This window comes from Castanea sativa, chromosome 10, assembly GCF_040712315.1.
Source record: "Castanea sativa cultivar Marrone di Chiusa Pesio chromosome 10, ASM4071231v1".
Classification (NCBI taxonomy): Eukaryota; Viridiplantae; Streptophyta; class Magnoliopsida; order Fagales; family Fagaceae; genus Castanea; species Castanea sativa.
In genome coordinates this window covers 39781192-39799807 of record NC_134022.1, presented here as the reverse complement: position 1 = coordinate 39799807, position 18616 = coordinate 39781192, and the positions used below count along the sequence as shown (strand labels likewise).

Here is an 18616-nt window from a genome sequence, read left to right as displayed (position 1 = left end):
CAACAAGAACGTTGGCGACCAAAGGTGTTTTGGTGCAAAACCAATAGGTTAATTGTCTTGTTTCATTATAATATTATAATAAAGGTTCGGTTTCTACCCGTTATTGTGAGAATAGGGTAAGGGGGAATCACATATGCTGGTTCTACGTGATATATGTATTCTATTCTTTTGGTGACTGTTTTCTATTCATTAAACGTTACTATAGAGGCATGTTCTTGTCTAGTTCGATGAAAAACTACACATAAGTTGGATATAAAAATTAATTAACAGAGAGGTCAGTCTCAAATGACAAATCCAAATTCGAACTAGTACTGCGATAGGTGTAGAAAATACATAATTTGGGAAGGCATTTTAGCTACTTCAGTCTTGGACTGATATTATCGGAAGTTGTTGCATTCACAAAAAGACATGGAAATGGGGAGGCCAATTTTGACCAATTGTGTGGTTAGAAAAAAAATGCGTTGCATAAACATGAACGTGATACATCAGAAAAATGCATAGAAAATGGGGATATATCCCTTTTGTCGAAAAGTTCCAGTAAAATGCTTCCTATTTGAAACTATTTAGGGATATGCTCTTGTTTTGAAACTCAATTTGGTAAAAATCGAGTTGCTTGAAAAAAACTGCATGGAACTCGAGTTCCATGCAAGTTTTATTTATTTATTTATTTTTATAGGTTTGATTACCTATAATTGATTTTCTAAAAATCGAGTGTTTCATTGAAACTCGATTTTAAGAAAATTGGGTTTAAAATAGGGACATATTCCTAAATAGTTTTAGACAATCAGCATTTTGCAGGAAAATGGTATATTCCCATTTTGGCCAAAAAATGCTGACAAAGTTGAAAATTACAAAATTGTTAAAGAAGTTGCTTATTGCCAAAGAAGAATTCAAGTGTATTTAAATAGCTAATAAGCCGTTGCAGGCCAAGAAATGGTACAAAACAAGCTGCTTATCACGCAATTTCAAAATTTTATAGTATTTGTTTTGGCTAAGCTCGTGAACAGGGTTGCGTACCTTGACATCACATGGCAATCCCACGTTGCTAATTTTGGCTTTAACTTAAATATATTTGTTAACAATAGAATGAAACTGTTTTTAGATAATCATCACTATACTGTCTATAAAGCTGAACAATATATACACACACACACACAAACACAACCGATTTGATCATATTTTCATAAGAAATTCTATGTACATAAAATTTTTATAATATTTTCACAACAAATTTTAAGTGGTAGTTTGTTATTGGTTGTGATGAGTGGACAAAAAATCAATTTAAATTGTAGATTTAAATTAGAATTAACAACAACTTATCACCTATAATTTATTGTGAAACTGTTGTGAAAATGTTATAAACGTAGCACTCTTCTATTTTAATTGCAATGGTTTTGTTTTATTGTTTATATATATATATATAGTATTTTTTTGGGTGCTGGGTAAAGAATTCATTGGAGGAGAAAAAGAAAGAGGGGATTTACCGATTAGCTGGAGTCCTTATTTTAAATTTTGCCCACATAAAAAAAAAGTTTTATAGTAAAATAAGTTTCCTATCTAAGAAAGAATTACTTAATAGGGCTATGCTACCTATCAAAAAAAAAGAAAAAAGAAAAAGAAAAAAAGAGGGCTATGCTAGAATATATATTGCACCATTTAAACAAGCGGCTTAAAGTCGAAATTGAGGTGACATGTTTAATTGATTCTTAAAAAATAAAAGTTGACATGTTTAATTAAAAAATGAATTTTGAATGAACTATTTATATTTTTTTTATTCATTTTAATTGATAATTTATATACACATTGAATCTTATTATAATTTCACTTTCAATCTTATTATCCTTCTTAGAGGTGTCATTTGAACTGTAACTCACTTAGTTGATTTTCATGTTTACACTCATTCTAGCGCTCTTCCCTTCTTGGGGAGGTAGCTAATATTCATTGTATTATTAAGTTGTGTTGTGCAATAGCACTCTCATATCATTTTGTCAATAAAGATAAAAATAAATTAACAAGAAAATACACATAGAAAATAAATAATTTATGTGATTTTGCATTTTGTCTACACCCATGGGTGACAGCTAAGAAGAATATATGGAGATTACAATAATGACATAAGAGCATCTTCAGGAACTTATCTAAATTTTTGTACTGTTTGGATAGTGAAAAATGATATTTAGCTTTTATTTGCATACTTTTTCAAATACATTTTCTAACAGATTTTCAATCATTTTTTCTATCTCATTTAAATATCATTTCTTCATTTATTCTTTATTCTTTTTTTAATCATCATTTATTCTTTATTCTTTTTTTAATCATCATTTATTATTCCTATGTTTATTCTTAATAATTATATGTTTCAATGAGAAGTGTTATATTCACAACATTTTTCGCAATACTTTCATAAGAATCATAACAAAGTCTTATGTGGAAAGTTGTTACTAGTTCTAATTTGATCCCACCACTGAAATTATTTTTTTACTCACTAATATTAGCTATTACTTAAGATTTATTGTGAAAATATTCTAGTAGCATTTCTTAATTGTCATTTCTTATTCTTTATATTATTTTTCCTTTCTTAATTTCATCCATTCGTTTTTTTTTTCCTCTTGTTTTTTCTCCACCACACGCGTATACCCATCCTATCTCTATCCTCCCTTCTTTTTCTTTTTCTACTTGATTCCAGATCACTTTCTCCAGCTCTCTCTCTCTCTTTCTTTCTCTAGCTCTCTCTTTATCCACTTTTTCTTTTTCTACTTGATTCTAGAACATTCTCTAGCTGTCTATGTGATAAGAAATAGAGAAAGAACAAGCGAGAGATATCTTGCTTGCTCTACCGTTGATCAAAGGACACAGGCAGGCATAGAATCGGCATTCACTATACCAAGCCGTGCCTTCCACTCCGCCGCCGCTCATCTTCCTCCCTAACACAACCCAGATGGGTCAGATGGCTTTTATATTTTTTTTTTTTTTTTTGTTGCTTTTTTTGTTATGATTTGATTAAAGATTGTGTTTTTGAATTTGTATTTTGATTATGCTTGAGTTTAGAGATGTTTAAGAGAAAGGATTGTTGTGTTTGTAGCAGTTGTGAGAGGAGAGAGAAAAAATTGTTTTTTTATAGTGTTGTATGATTTTTTTTAAGTAGAAAATTCATTTGGAGTTGCTATAGTGTTTTCTATATCTAGAGAAGCACTGTAGCAACTTCAAAAACAAATTTGAAATTTTTTTTGTAGGGATGATACACCCAGTAGTATATATTGGGCCAGGGGCCCGGATCGAGGATGGGTAAACATTGTTATGGAGGTCGGCATTGATGAATAAAGAAAGGGGTCTGGTTATGATGGTACGGTCTGCCATCCAAAAGCAACATTCTAGGAGATTCTATTGATAATGATATACATTACAAGAGCACAGGACAAAAGAAACCTGTGAAATATCTAAGAAAAATTTGTTACCACTGCATTGAATGTTCTTTAGTTAACTCTCTGGCCGCATTAATGAGGAAGTGATACCTGAACAGTGGTTTTTAGGCTTACAGCTACTCCTAAAGACTTCAGAAAGGTGTTGATGGGACAAGAATCAACACCAGCAATCTAATCTACATGTGGAGGGTAGAGATAAATGGGGGAAGGTAGTATAAAGTAGAGAAAGGACCCTGAGGGAGAGGGATGGGAGAACGAAAGAGAAAAACACTGTAGAATCAAGAACAATATTTGTAATTTGTCCAAAAAAAAAATAGATATAAGAATCAACCTCCTCGGATTATGTTCAAGGACGATTTTTTTTAGATCAGTTCATCTTTATTCTATTGTGTCCGAGGACAATTGTCTAAACTCATTAGAACCTAATTTTCTAATTCACTCTTTACAAATTCATTGTATTGGGCTCTTTGAGTCTACTCCCTTTCTTCCTTTGGGCTTAGGTACAAAATCGTGTCCCTACAGTTTTGTATTTGAAGAATTTGTTGGAGCTGATTTTTGGGGTTTATTCTCCAAAAAATAGATTTAGCTAATCTATTGGAGATGCTCTAAGAACTCTAAAAAGGTGCAAACTCTAAATATACTAAATGCACCCAAGAGTAACTCTCACAAAAGCGTAGAGCATTAAAAAATCTTGGGGTAAAACTTAAGTATAGTTTATTAGATGTTATACTTTAGTTTACTCAATTAAATTCAACAATGTGGTGGCATTTGTTAATGTATCAATTTTATTGTCTTTGGAAAAGATAATATTATTTTTATTTTGTTAATCAACACAACCCATACGATTAAATCTAATTGAAGAATTTGAGGTACAACATTTGAAGAATGGTACCTAAGTTTTGTTTGAAATCTTAACCACTATAATTTGATAATATATCATATTTGAGGTGTGTGTGTATATATAAATAGATGGGATATAATTTTTTTTTTTTTATCGGAGATATAATTTGAACTATAGCATTTGCTTCATAATGCTTACTTTTTATTATTAGGTTAAGATAGCAATTGATCATATATATTAATAGATGAGATATAATTTAAAGGACAAAGTTTAACTACAAAATTGGTTATAGTCTAAGACTACAATCTTACTCAATATCTTTTTATTGAAGGTGAATTTTGATAAATCCATCATTGTATTACATCTTCTTATATTCTCCATGTTTGCAAAATTTCTAAACAATTATATATCAATAGTTATGTTATTAATAAATTGTTTAAATTGCAAGTTTTTGTAGTTTAAAATTATGCATAAAATAAATTTGACATGTGTATTAAGAGCGTAAAAAACATGCAATTCAACAGTTAGATTTTCAAAATATGTAGTAATTTCTATTTAATTGAGTATACAATTAATTTTATAGCTAAACTTTGTCCTAATTTAAACCTTAGCATTTTCTTTGTGATGCTTACTCTTTATTATTTGCCTATTCGGTTAAGATAGCAATTGATTTCCTTCTACTTTCTCCTCGTGTGTGTGTGAGTTAAATACTTAGTATTCTTAAAAGAAAAAATAGTGAGTTAATCCCACGTTGAAAAATAAGTGTGAGTTAAAGAGGTTTAAAGCCCGTGCTGTGTATCTAAGAGTTATGTCCTTTTGGATACATACTACTGTTAATTTCTTTAAGACATTTTCTTCTTTTCTCGCATGTGTGTGAGTTGAATACTTAGAATTCTTATAAGAAATAACTGTGGGTTAATGAATGTGAGTTAAATAATTAGTATTCTCACAAAAAGAAAAAAAAAAAAAAAAGAAGAAGATAGCAATTGATTTTGGTGTAAACAAAATTTATTGGTGGAATTAAGTTTAATTGTAACCCACTATATTTAGGTATTTATAAATTAGGTTCACATTAAATAGAAGCTTGGCTATGTATAAAGACACTATTCAAAGTAGCCGTGGTCTTACACTAGGGAGTATAGGACTCTTTTTACATCACAGTGCACCTTTGGTGTGGTAGTCATTCCATAAGTATAAATGCTTATGGGGTGTTGGGGGCAAGGGCCAGAATTCAAGTCTCCTAAAAGGAGTTTCACATACATAGACACTTAGATTAAATTAGAGTAAAAACTGTATCTTGTGTAAAAATAAAAGACCCTTTTTACTAATAAATTTTGGTCAATTATGAATTGACAAACCTTTTTATGGCAATTAAAGCCACGTATTCAACAAGTTGTAAATTGGGAAGCATCAAGCATTGCTTTCAACGGATCAAAATACCAAACCCCATCTTTTAGCCAATCATGAATGTATGATGGCTGATCTCTACAACAATCCAAGCACACAGGATCTTTAGAATGGGCCTTCTCCGAAATACTCTACCATTCAACCTTTGTTTTTATTTGCTCAAAGCCTTTCTACAAATTACTTATATTTGAACTATTCATTGTTCATTCAAATTCTCTCTCTCTCTCTCTCTCTCTCTCACACACACACACACACACACACACACACACACAAATGGATGCAAAGTTTCTTTCACATAGCAGGAGCCCTTTCTCAACTTTGTCTCACCGTAGGCACACATGTAAGTCAGTATGTACTCCTTCTATTCATGCAGTGCTCACGAGGCCCTCACAAAACATAATTCAAGAAGCAAGAAAGACTAGTGTCTATAATGATAAATGGTTTGATCTAATAGCCATAAACCATCTATCCAAGAGTGTTCAAGCAGCAACAGGTTCATTTCTCTTATATATATATATATATATAAACTTCTCTATTAAAAAAAAAAAAAAGGAAAGATTCTGAAAAATTCTATATATGCAGGATTGAGGAACAGCATGAGTGGGTATGAGAGCTTGGTGGAGGCAGCTAGGGTGGCATCACAGAAGTTTAATCCGATTCAACAACGTGAAGTTGTCATTGATGCTCTTGAGAGAGCCTTTCCAAGGCCAATACTCTACTTGGTAAGTCCATTTAACCACTTGCCTTGTTTCTTTTACATAGAAGGGCAGGGTTTGTTGAAGAAAACGACATGCATATTTGTTCTCATGCATGCAACCAATTATGTTTCTTATGGATAATGGATTTGTGGTGTTCACCTTTCCCAAGACCAATATGTAAGAAGCAAATGCTTTCACAGATTTCAGGTTTATCACTTTTGTTTATATATAACTGTACTTTTGTCAACTTTGCAAGTAAGCCAATCCACACATAGCAAGTAAGCCAATCCACACATATTCACATTTCCCAAAACCAATATGTAAGAAGTAATGTTTTCAAGCTTATCAGATTTCAGGTTTATCACCTCTCTTTTTTTCTAGATACAACAGTATTTTTTATCAACTTTGCAAGTGAGCTAATCCACACACAAATGTTTCCATATACAAGCAGTGTTGAGACTTTTTGATTGAAAAATATTAGCAAAATGACCACTGCACGATGGAGCTTATTTACATGTAATTAATTGGTGCTTTGCTAAAAGAGCCGACCAAACAAATATCAGGGAAGCTTAAAACAAATGAGCCAGAATTGCATGCCTTATGTTTTTCTCTGATTTGAGACTGAGTTTTAAAGAAGTGTTTATGCTTTGTTAATTTCTTTACCCTGTCTCTCATAATTTAGTCATTATAGTATATGCAGTACTGTATTTTTTGTTTTTGTTTTATATGAATAAATAAATACCTTGTTAAATTAACAATTTGTTGTTTATGTCATTCGTGGTGGCCGAGGACAGATCAGGACATTGATGCCACCGTCTAAATTTGCAAGGGAATATTTTGCAGCTTTCACCACTGTGTTTTTTGCTTGGCTAGTTGGACCCTGCGAGGTAAGGTCATAATAGTACTTTTAGATATTTCTGAAATCAATTTGACATATTTATCCCCCCAAAAAAAAAGTGAAAAAGGAAAAAGGAAAAAGGAAATTACTTTGACACTTCTAACAAAAATAAGGATACAGTAAACATCCTAGGATTTTCAATCACTTTTCACTTACATTCCTATTCATTGTACGTGGTCAGAACCACATGATAGTTTGACATGATTAAGAAAACGCAAGTGTGAGTGAGTTTTGACTGATACCTAAAAAACTCATAAGTTATTAAATTCTTTTTGAGATCCAAAACGTGTATCACACCTCCAAAGAACTTTCCTATCTCTATCAAACATCTTAATATTTATAATACCAATTCCAATGATTTGATACAAATCATTGCCCATTAGAATTGTGCCTTCGCTACAAAGCCTAAATGTGTCAATCCATTCTTTGGACACATATATGGTAGGTGCATATAGAATCTAAAATTCGTGATTCACACACAACACTATTTTATAACTTAACAACCTATATGTTGTCAAATGATATATCACTAGATTCATCTTTAAATTTGTAAAATTTAATTTGAACCATGAATTGGGTTTCAAATCTTTTCGTTTGAGTGGAGTTGGAGCATTGATGCATAATATGCTAGATGACATGGCCTAGCCAAGAACTTCAACAATTATACCCTCTGATTCCTGCAAGCATTGCATTCGAACACTATACATTTTCTTCTATCCCCAACTAAGTCACACAGTCATGTAGCAAGTGGCTTCTCTAGTTATTTTTTAAGACTGATTGAATCTAGATAATTTATTAAGTATAGCAAACTAACAGATAATAACGAACTTGGACACCATCCTTCAAACTTCAAAGCCAATACAGATTCCAGTTTTAGAGGGCTTAGAATTGATCGTAGAGCAAACATATGAAGTACATAAATGAACAGACCCACAGTAACTTATATTGGGGTGATTCACCATCATGGTAGCAGCTCCTAGTAAAATTTTGCATCTACATTGCCTTATACTGTATCTTCTGGGATCAACTACTCAAACATATGCATGCACACGCATCATGCACATATACTTGCAGATCAATCTGAAAAATGATGCTTTTATAAGATTGTTCATCAAATTCTAACTTGAGTCAGTTTATATTTTCCACAAATTAAGGTGAGGGAATCTGAAGCTGATGGAAGAAGAGAAATGAATGTAGTCCACATAAAAAAGTGCAGGTAAGTTTAGCTTCACCCTTCTATTTGACGTTTAAACTATACATATTTCACCCAAGAACTACGTCCCACCTCACCAACCTAAGACACTTCCATCCCTAAAACAATCTGCTCCAATGATTGTGCTGCTCCTAGAGTATTCTTCTCTTAAACCATCATTAGCATCATGAATCACCATCAAATTCTTTGTCAATATCCAAATCATCACCAATGTTTTCATCATGCTTGACATCATCCATGTTATAAGCCTCTAATATTGTTTCTAAAATATTGCAGGTTTTTGGAGGAGACCAATTGTGTGGGAATGTGCACTAATCTCTGTAAGATACCATCCCAAACCTTTATCAAGGACTCCTTTGGAATACCAGTCAACATGGTCCCTAGTAAGAATCCTCATCTATAGTTTTCACTTGTTTAATCATGTTGCAGGTCCAAGCACCCATCGAATATTCAAACACTAATTCATTTTCAAATGGTGGTACTAGGCCTCCTCTGTGGCATATTTATGGGATCCCCTTTTTTAAGTCTTACCTTAAACCTCATCAGTAATAAGCCCAATTATCAAATTCTTGTTTGTTAGAAAAGTTTTACTAAATTGCACATATTCATAGATACAAAGTCTCCATTTTATTAATATCGAAAAAAGATTTTTTGTATTTGTGAAAGTTAAGATATTTAATTTGTTACACTCTCTAAATTATAGGATTTAAAAAGTAACTTTTCCTTCTTGTTTAATTTATTGAGGTGCGTGTTGTATTCTTCTATAAAAGGTTTACAATGTGTACTGATAACAAACTTGAATAGGAAAAGTCCCCAGCACTAATAAAAATCTTAAATTTCCGCTTTAAGTAAAATTACTATTCAGAGAATGAACCTAAGATCAACAAAAGACAAGGAATTCTGATTTTAAGTGTAGCAGTACCTGCACTAAAGAAGTGGAGTTCATGCTCGTCATGTCAATGGAGGACCCCATGTATAAGCCACTGAGGGTGCAAAGATGCAAGTAGACCCATCCAATATCATTGAGAATTCTAGCACATACATTAATAACATACGAATATGCATGTTATTGCTCATGAGATTAATAGCTGAATTCCTAACCATAAATTACGCATTCATGATTTCATAATTACGGCCATATGCCACCAAATGGTGTGATGGAAGAAATTCAATTTGTCTATTTCCCATGAAGCTAATCATCCTCTTATAACCCATTGCTTGGACACAATTCATCACAAGCATCCAAATCACCCACTGAAAGTACTTAAGTTGAACATTTAGTAACATTCCTACGTGCCAAGGAATGTTTGGGAAGCATATGATCACTAGCTTTGACATTATATTTGATCAGTAAAATAGCAATATTGTATGAGAATCCTTCCAGTGGATAGAGTTCACACTAACTATACTGTAACTTCCAATTTGCAGATTTTGAGGATATGAGTTGCCAGATGATATTTGGTCAGGAGCCTCTGGCTGTAGCTGATGATCCAGCACTCAATCAACCATGCTATAAATTATGTAATATTTCAAAGACCCCCTTATTAACCTCTTCAATTATTCATCAATTGTCATGCTATAACAACTACTTAGGTGTATTTTATGTAACAGATATATGCAATATCATTCTTACGTAATTATAAAGTTAATTTGTGGATAGTACATACATACATGTAAGAAGAGTGTTGCAGGCTGTAATGAGCATACACGCCAAAGGCACTGCTTATAGAAGAACATTAATAATATGTGTTGTATTGAAAAATAGATTATAGCTCATATTTATTTACATGATTCATGCAGGCAAAGCAAAACAGAAACACAGCACCAAGTGCTCCACTTAAAGCATAGGGATGTTGGAAGGAGAGATTTTTTGGAAATATATATCCTATTTTTGTCAGCTGACAATCTTTTCATTTTACTATTTATGTAATTAACTTGTTTATAGTTTTATTTAAAATTAAAAAGAAATGCCATATCATTCTTCCACGGCTAAAAGGTTATTCCTATCTATTCAACTATTGGAGCATCTATAACCAAAATGACTTTCCTAATCAAGAGACCATGCAAAGATTGTGAGAGAGTGGATGAGAGAGGGAGAACAGTAAAAGATATCAAAGATACTATGCATGACAGCATAGGTAATAGCAACACACATACCCTTTTCTCCAATGAACTGGAGTTGCAATATTGAAAATGCAATTACAAGAATATATGACTACTGTCACATGTCAGACTTAAATTTGTTATGTTAAAGTAGTCATAAGTACCACCTAAGTTAATTTTTTAACTCAAGTGCTTATTGCCATAGACCATAGGTCTATTTTGACTTTAGCAGGAACACAAGGTAATCTGTCTCTTCTAACTGTTGAAAAGGATCCAGAGAATTTGAATCCAGTAAAGGCACAGAGTGATTTTTTTGACTATTTTGTGATCCACAAGTTCATTAATGCTCATTCCATTGCTGAATTCAAAAAAATAGTAACTAATAAAATATTAAATTTCTGGATCTGAAAGTTTTTTTATTGGTGAAATACTCACCCAAACAATAAATCTCAAACACACAAGTTACTCTACATCTTATTATTACAGAAGGAGGAAGTATTGTTTAAGCTAGATCTTATTGGCAGTTTCTAAGTTTGAAATTTGAAATAAGATTACTGGTGTTTGTCCAAAACCTACATGATAGAAAAAACTTGTAGTATAGATCCTAGACCAGAGTCATTGGACCAAATTGTACTGGGAGCAGCCATCACTTGGTGCAAAAAATTTCAGGGTTCATAAGATGGGGCAAATAAAGGTTGTACCTAATTTACAAGGTTCCTGTTTCTAAGAGGTCTGTAAGAGGTGGTTAGTAGATAGTCTTCTCTCTCATTTTAGAAAAATTGATTCATGAAGTCAAACCCCCAGATGGGACAAAAAAAAAAGGTGGAAAATGAATAGGAAGTTTCACTAGTTAAAGAGCAACTGAATATCTAATTATGGTTTCTCCAAAAAAAAAAAAAGTATATCTAATTATGGGTTTATGATAAGTGGACAGATACATAAGTTGAACATACAACTCACATGAAATAACTATGAGGTTATTATGGTGTCAAATCAAGAAGTTTTCCTTCATACAGGTGGGACTCATTAATCATTATTGCAGTGACACTACCTAAATGAAGCAACAATCCAGAATTGTGCATGACCAGCTAGACAGCTCCAAATAAAAAAAGATGTCAAAGGATGCTACAACTTCATATTTATCTCAACTTGGGGAACTGTAGGGTGATTAGTGATTACTTCAAAATTCAGAGGATGAGGTTTCTTTGCCGTCTTTGATGAGGCTTGAATTGGGATGATACTTCTGAATTTCATTATTTACTCTTAATGGCAAAGCCAATTAGCTTCTTTGTTAGGGGAAGTGTTTTGACTGAATATTTAATTATATGGTTTAAGGTCGGCCAAGGTGGACCAAGGGTGTTTCCCACATTTTGTGTGTTGTTGTTCAGTGACCAAGCTAAGATTCCTCTGCAGTCTTTCTGTCTCATTAGGAGAGTGACCGAGTGCTCAGACCCACTTTGACCCAATGTAAAAGTAAAATCTCCTAAATAATTTTGCTTTGAAGTTTTTTCTTGGGTGTCCAAATGTGCGACAACAAGTGGAAGGACAATTTGCATTTGTGGGCTAAAAGAATAATTTTTTATTCTCAGCTAACCAGTTTAGACATTAAAGGCAGATAAAACTGTATTGTTGGGATGTCAAGCATATGATATGTGTATAGTACAGTAATGTGAATAGTACTAGGAACAAAATAAGCATTGGAATTGAGAAGCATCAAATTTATGTTTTTAAATTTAAGTATTCTGTTTCTCAAATAGAACCATAAATATGTACAATCAAAGGTAAATATGCATCAAATTTGAGAAGCATTTCATATGCATTCCAGTAGAATCTATAAATATGTACAATCAAAGCTTTGGAGCTTGGTTATGGAAGAAAAGTCTCAGACCACAGAAATTTCTAATTCTAGGAATTTCTTATTGGAAGGGAGATGCCTCCATCTTGATAGTCTCTGAGGCCCCAAATTATCAATCAATGACTCTAATGGATGGCTTATTTACAAGCTATATGCTAATTTAAGATCCTATCAAGAACCAAGAAAAACCATATTGTGACTATTCAATTGAAACATTTTTGTCTGTTATAACCACAACTTGACATGTGGGGGAATTTTTTGGTCAGGCCAACTAAAGGTAAATGACAAGGCACACAAAGAAATCCAGTTATTAACACTGATTTTGAATGAATAACACATAGGGGAAGATATAGGCTCTCAGATTTTTTATTTATAAAAGTCCAGAAAAATAATCTTTTAGATTAATTATTTATTAACATTGCAAACTTTTTTTTTTTGAGTAAATAGTAATACTTATTAGAACACACACAAAAATGATAATAATGTGTTAAACTAGGTTTATATTACATTACATAACCAGAGTACAACTACAAAATGGTCTAACCTTTGTAGTTATAGATTGGGGTTATAAACAGCGGACACTAGACATGGGATAAACATCCCTATTCATTTTTTTTTTTTTGAGTAAACAATAATAACATTGCAAACCTAAGTATATGAAGTGACTAATTTCCAGCTATCCAATGGTATTAGAGTATATATGCTATTTCATAGTGCCACTAATTCAAAAGGAAACAAGAGTAGAGCCAGCCGGTGAGGGCTAGGTGAGCCTCTTCAGGAGAGACATTATGCATAAGAATAAAAACAAAACAATAACATCAATTTTTAATAAAGGAATAACACATCATATATACGTAAGAGAAAAAAACGTAATAAGAGAATAGAAAAATACCACAAAAAGAGAATTGTAGATGAAAATTCTGCTCTTATTTTTTGTGCATAAATGCACTTTTGGTCTCTACATTTTGACCCGATTTCTATTTTAGTCTCTACATTTTATTTTTACCACTTTTAGTCCCTAAACCAATTAATACGTGATATTTAAGTCATTACTGTCAGCTAACTAGCAGTGAAAAATGAGATGGCTGACAGAGAGAATTAAAAATCATTTAAAAACATTAAAATAATAATAATAAATTTTATTTTGGTATTAAAAAATGTCTCATTAGTGTATAAATTTAAAAAATTAATTTATTAATTTTAACTAAATAGAAAAAACAAAATTAAAACCCAAAAATCTCAAAAATTAAGATCTAAAAAAAATCTTGAACAAAGTTAAAAAACAAAATATTCGAAAAATTTTCTTTTTCATTAGAATATTCGGAAAAACATGTTTTTTCCCCAATTTGGTTGGAAACATGTTTAGACCATCTCTTTCTTCCAATTCCATTTCCAATTACAATTCCTAACTAAAACCAAACAAATCCTTATAAACCAATTTCTCTTCTCCACGTATGGAAAAAAAAAAAAAAAAAATTCTCTTCTCCTCTCTTTGAGCTATTCCAAAGTCCCCATCAAATCTCTCCAAACCTCTATCTCTATCTCTTAATCTCACTCTCTCGGCAAGGGTGATGACAACCTTGAGCTTTTCCATGACATGACTGTTCTCGAGTCGATGTCATAGCTTGACTCCCAGGCTTGACCACGGCTTTGCTAGGTGCGAGCCGAGACCAAGTCAAAGTGAGGCAACCGTCTAGGGATCAGACAACTCTTCCAGCAAGTTTGATGGGTTCGAGTTCAATCGGTGGTGGTGGGTTGTTTTTCTCTGAATCTTTGACTTTTTCTTTATCTAAACCCGACTCTCTCTCTCTCTCTCTCTCTCTTGATTGTTTGATAAGTGTTGTGGTGGTGGGTTTGATCGGTGGAGGTGGTGACTGGATTTTTCTGTGTTTGGGTAAAAAGAAAATTTCTGGATTTGTGTTTAAGTTTGTTGGTTGGGTTTGTGTTTATGTTTGGTGGCTAGGTTTGACCAGTGGAGGTGGTGGCTGGATTTTTCTGTGTTTGGATAGAGAGAAAATTTCTAGGTTTGGGTTCAGGTAGAAAGAAAATTTCTAGATTTGTGTTTAAGTTTGTTGGCTGGGTTTGTGTTTGTGTTTATGTTTGTTTGTTAAATGTGAGTTATTTTAGTGTTTAGCTTGAAAGAAAATCTTGATTTTTTGGGGAAAATGTTGATGATTGTTCAAGAATAATTTATGAGTTTGGTTGGGTTTGTTGTTATTGTGAGCTGAATTGGTTGGGTTTGTGTGTGTGTGTGTTGTTTTATAAGAAAATTTATGATTTTGGGTGGAAAGAAAATGTTATGATGCATCGGCTTTTTAGATGTGAATTTTTTTAGTGTTTAGTTTGAAAGAAATTTTCTAGGAGAGTTCTTTGATTTGGATTCAAGTTCTTTGGTTATGGGTTTATGGGTCTATTTCTTGGATTTATGGGTTTGATTTATTAGAGGTTTTAATGTTGAACGTGTTAGAATTTTCTGTGTTAAGATTGATTATGAATGTTGGCCGGTTGGGTTTGTCTTGATTTGGTGAAGAACATGAAGTTCATGTTCTGAAGAAAAAGAAGAAGAACATGAAGATTATTAACAGTCATGTTTTCCCAAAAACTAATGAGTTTTTTTTAAATAAATTTTTTTTATTTTGATATTTGTTTTTAATTTAATTAATTAATGTGTGTGATTATATTATTTTTTTACCACCGTCAGCCACGTCAGCTTTTACTATTAGTTGGGCAACAGAAATGACCTAAATGTCAGACGTTAATTGGTTTAGAGATTAAAAATGGTAAAAATAAAATGTAAGAATCAAAATGAAAAAAGTGCAAAATAGAGGGACTAAAAATTCATTTAAGCTTATTTTTTGGGGTTAAAACTTAAAACTGCACAAATTTGTTTTGGTCACCCTTCCCGATATATACATCATACATTTTAGGCTATTGTGTGTTAAACTTAGGCCTATAGAATCTACACTGGGCTGGGTTTTCTTGGCCCGGACCATTTTCTGGGCCTTAACAAAATGAATTTTTGATATTGAAATCAAAACAAAGGCACCCCCAAAAAAAAAAAATCCTAGCCCAAATTCCCTAACTTGCTAAATGTTCGTAAATAGTAGTTCGTGCCACTCTCATAGAACAGGCCTAAATATAGGATAAATAGACCTCCTTCTTGGTCTGACATTAGGAAAAGTTTAATATAAGTTGCCCCACTCATTCTTTTATGGGCTGGTTTTGAAAATTTTCTGTTCAAAACATTTATGATGCCCCGTTATTTCTTTCATTATTGTTGCTCAAATAACCTGGATTTAGTTGGTCTCCCCATCAGAAGAACCCAAAGACCATCATGACCATGAAACTTGTATTCAAAGGGGACAATGCCATTAATAACCAATTTTTACAAAAACCGATTGCTTCAGTATGAACAATATTGGTAACCATAAAAACCTTATAACTTTTCTCACAACTCGCCACATAATAAGTTGTGAATAGTGGATAAAACTAGTAAAGTTTATGTGGGTTCATACTTTTATCATTCACAAATCACCACATGGCAAATTATGGCAAAAGTTGTAAAATTTTTTATGGTACTAACATTTCTCCTTAAATATACTATATCATCAAGTTCTTGCTCCATTTTGATTCAAATTGTCATGGCAATCCTTTTAGTCATATGGTTGATCTTGATTAGTACATTGAGGATTCATGGCTGAACCACTGAAGATTGTTTTTTTTTTTTGGGGGTTGTAATATGGATGTCACAGTGATGTAGGCAGGTCTAAGCTTTTTGAGAAACTTTGAGAAATAAAGGCAGGTCTAAGCTATTCGATAAATTTGCTAGACAAGCTTAAGCTTAATTGTGAATTTGAGAACCTCATCAACTACAATACATTGCTTAAGCCCTATTACTTTGCTTCTAGCTAGCCATCCTTTTCAGTTTTCACTTTGCCCTCCTCATTTCCTATCATTACCTTTTCCACTATATTTTTGAATGAGAGTAAATTATTATTATTATTAATGCAGATAAAAAAGTCGAAGGAATATGTGTTTTTCTCTCAAAGGAGTAAACTATACAAAGCACATAAACAGTCTCAAGATGTAAAATGCTATTAGTTTTGGTTTTGCAGACTTAGAGCATAACGCTCCTAAATCCTAATCAATGATTCAACAGACCAGTTATAGCCCCGTTAGCTGAAAACTTGATAGTAGTCAGAAGTAGATCATATACAACAAAACATTTTGGTTAGCTTTTTGTTTCATACCAAGTACGACAGGAGCAGGTTTCTTTTCATAGTTTCATTTCATTGGGGAGTACACTGAGCATGAGTTTGGAGTAGAGCATCAGTGCCTAACTTCACACAACAGAGCAATGGCCAATAATGGATTCACATAGTGTAGTCAAAATTATCAACTGACAAAGGACCCAATTGAGTAGACAACAATGAGGATGAAAATGACAACAAATCAGAACAAGGATTGGACAATATTCAGTGAAGGTTTTTTTTACATATGAGGTCACCGAGTTACTATCCCAAAAATAAAAGATATACCACTTAAATGGAAGAAAAGTCCATAGCAAATTAGCAATGGCATGTGCCTCTGCCAGTGCACCCATCCACATCTCTCACATATACATAGAAATGATTGTGCCCTTTTAGGATGACAAGGACCCCAGTTTTTTCCTTGTTTGAGAAACTCTTGGTTTTAGCTTCTTCTGCTTTTAAAGATCCCCGCTTATTACCGATTGAATAAAGGAGGCAGAAAACACCGTTTGTTAGGCTTCTCCAATCAAAGTTTATGTCACACTCTTGATGCGGTGGTCACCCTTATGGAGTGTGGATGGTAAGAGTCAAGGTTCAAGTTTCTAGGAGGGAGTTTCATACACATATATACTTATATTAGATTAGAGTAGAAATTCTATCTTGTATAAAAAATAAAAAAAAAATTCAAAGTTTATGTCCACATGTGATTTATAACAGTAAGTAAATAGGAACACGGCAAAATTTTTTTTAATTGCTTTTAGGATTGAAATAACAGCACTTTTACATGGGTCTATAATTGACATTATTTTTATTATACAACTATCAAAACAAGTGTCAACAGTTGTGAGAAAAGTTCTGACAATATTGAGAAGTTTTGATAAATGTTGTGTTCCAAAACTTATTGAATTTATAAACTTAAAAAAAAATTATAAAAAAAAAAACATTTTCTGAGTGAGAGAGAGAGAGAGATGGGCTGGTGCAATGTTTCAGAGAGCCGGGATATGGACCAGAGGGCCTACTATGGAGAGGGAAAATAGGAAGAGAAATTAAGGCCCACAACTGGGAGAAAAACTGTGCTGAGGTCGCTCTCAGCTCTTCTCAACCAGCCCCACCATGTTGAACTTTTTATCATTGCCATTATTATCGATGGCATGATCAAAAATTGCCAAACCAAAGCAGAAACATATGAGGCCCAGAGCGGTACCATTCTTCACCAATGAGGAAGAAAATTCAAAGATATGGATAAACACTGATTTGAGTGTACAAATTTAACCATCCAATCCCGCATGCTACATTTCAGACTGAATGAATTTAGATTTGGAAGAAAGAGTTCAATTTTTTCCCTTTTGTTATGTTCTAAACTCTAAAAGGATCAAAGTGTTAACATCAGGTAGTGTTTGGCATGAATGATTAATGGACCACAGACCACTCTCAGGCCTCAGCAATAGGAAAAATGTGTTGATTGATGGGCCATACCCAATTTAATAGGTAGCAAGGCTTTGCCATATTGGCTCATTAAAGAGAGAAAAAAAAAATGTGGCTTAAGTACCAGTGCTTGAAAGACTTAAACATTGACCCGTTTGTCAGCCTAGAATCAATAACCGCAGTGTTAGTTAGGGGCATTGTAAGAGTCTGTTAAAAATAGACCTAACACAACCTGTTCTGTGAACAACAGGTTGACCCAACATATGTCTTAACATGCGTTTGGATTAACATTTTTCCACTAGCTTATCCACTTTATTTAATTTGCACTGAAAATCCGTTTCAATCGTGTATTTCTAGTTGTCTGGTTTATACAGCTGCATTATATAATAACATAGGAGAAACCAAAGGGGAAATAAATTTCCTTTAATTGGAGTACTTTGTAAATACAACTGAAGGGTTTCTGCCAATATGTACGTTGGCCCCCGGAAATAATTCCTATTCACT

At 32.9% G+C, this 18616-nt stretch overlaps 1 protein-coding gene across 1 annotated transcript; it reads left to right on the top strand.

Moving 5' to 3' along the window:
- Positions 1–5926: 5926 nt before the first annotated feature.
- Positions 5927–10465, top strand: LOC142611665 (beta-carotene isomerase D27, chloroplastic). The gene is made up of 7 exons (XM_075783762.1): positions 5927–6163; positions 6253–6392; positions 7163–7255; positions 8421–8482; positions 8756–8862; positions 9908–10000; positions 10280–10465. The coding sequence occupies exons 1-7, from the start codon at positions 5944–5946 to the stop codon at positions 10318–10320; spliced, it is 756 nt and encodes a 251-aa protein (XP_075639877.1). The 5' UTR covers positions 5927–5943; the 3' UTR covers positions 10321–10465.
- The last annotated feature ends 8151 nt before the right edge of the window (positions 10466–18616 follow it).

Coding starts and splice junctions, on each gene's coding strand:
- LOC142611665 (XM_075783762.1), top strand. CDS start 5,944: ATGGATGCAAAGTTTCTTTCACATAGCAGGAGCCCTTTCTCAACTTTG. Junction 6,164..6,252: donor GAGTGTTCAAGCAGCAACAG/GTTCATTTCTCT, acceptor CTATATATGCAG/GATTGAGGAACAGCATGAGT. Junction 8,863..9,907: donor ACCAGTCAACATGGTCCCTA/GTAAGAATCCTC, acceptor TCCAATTTGCAG/ATTTTGAGGATATGAGTTGC.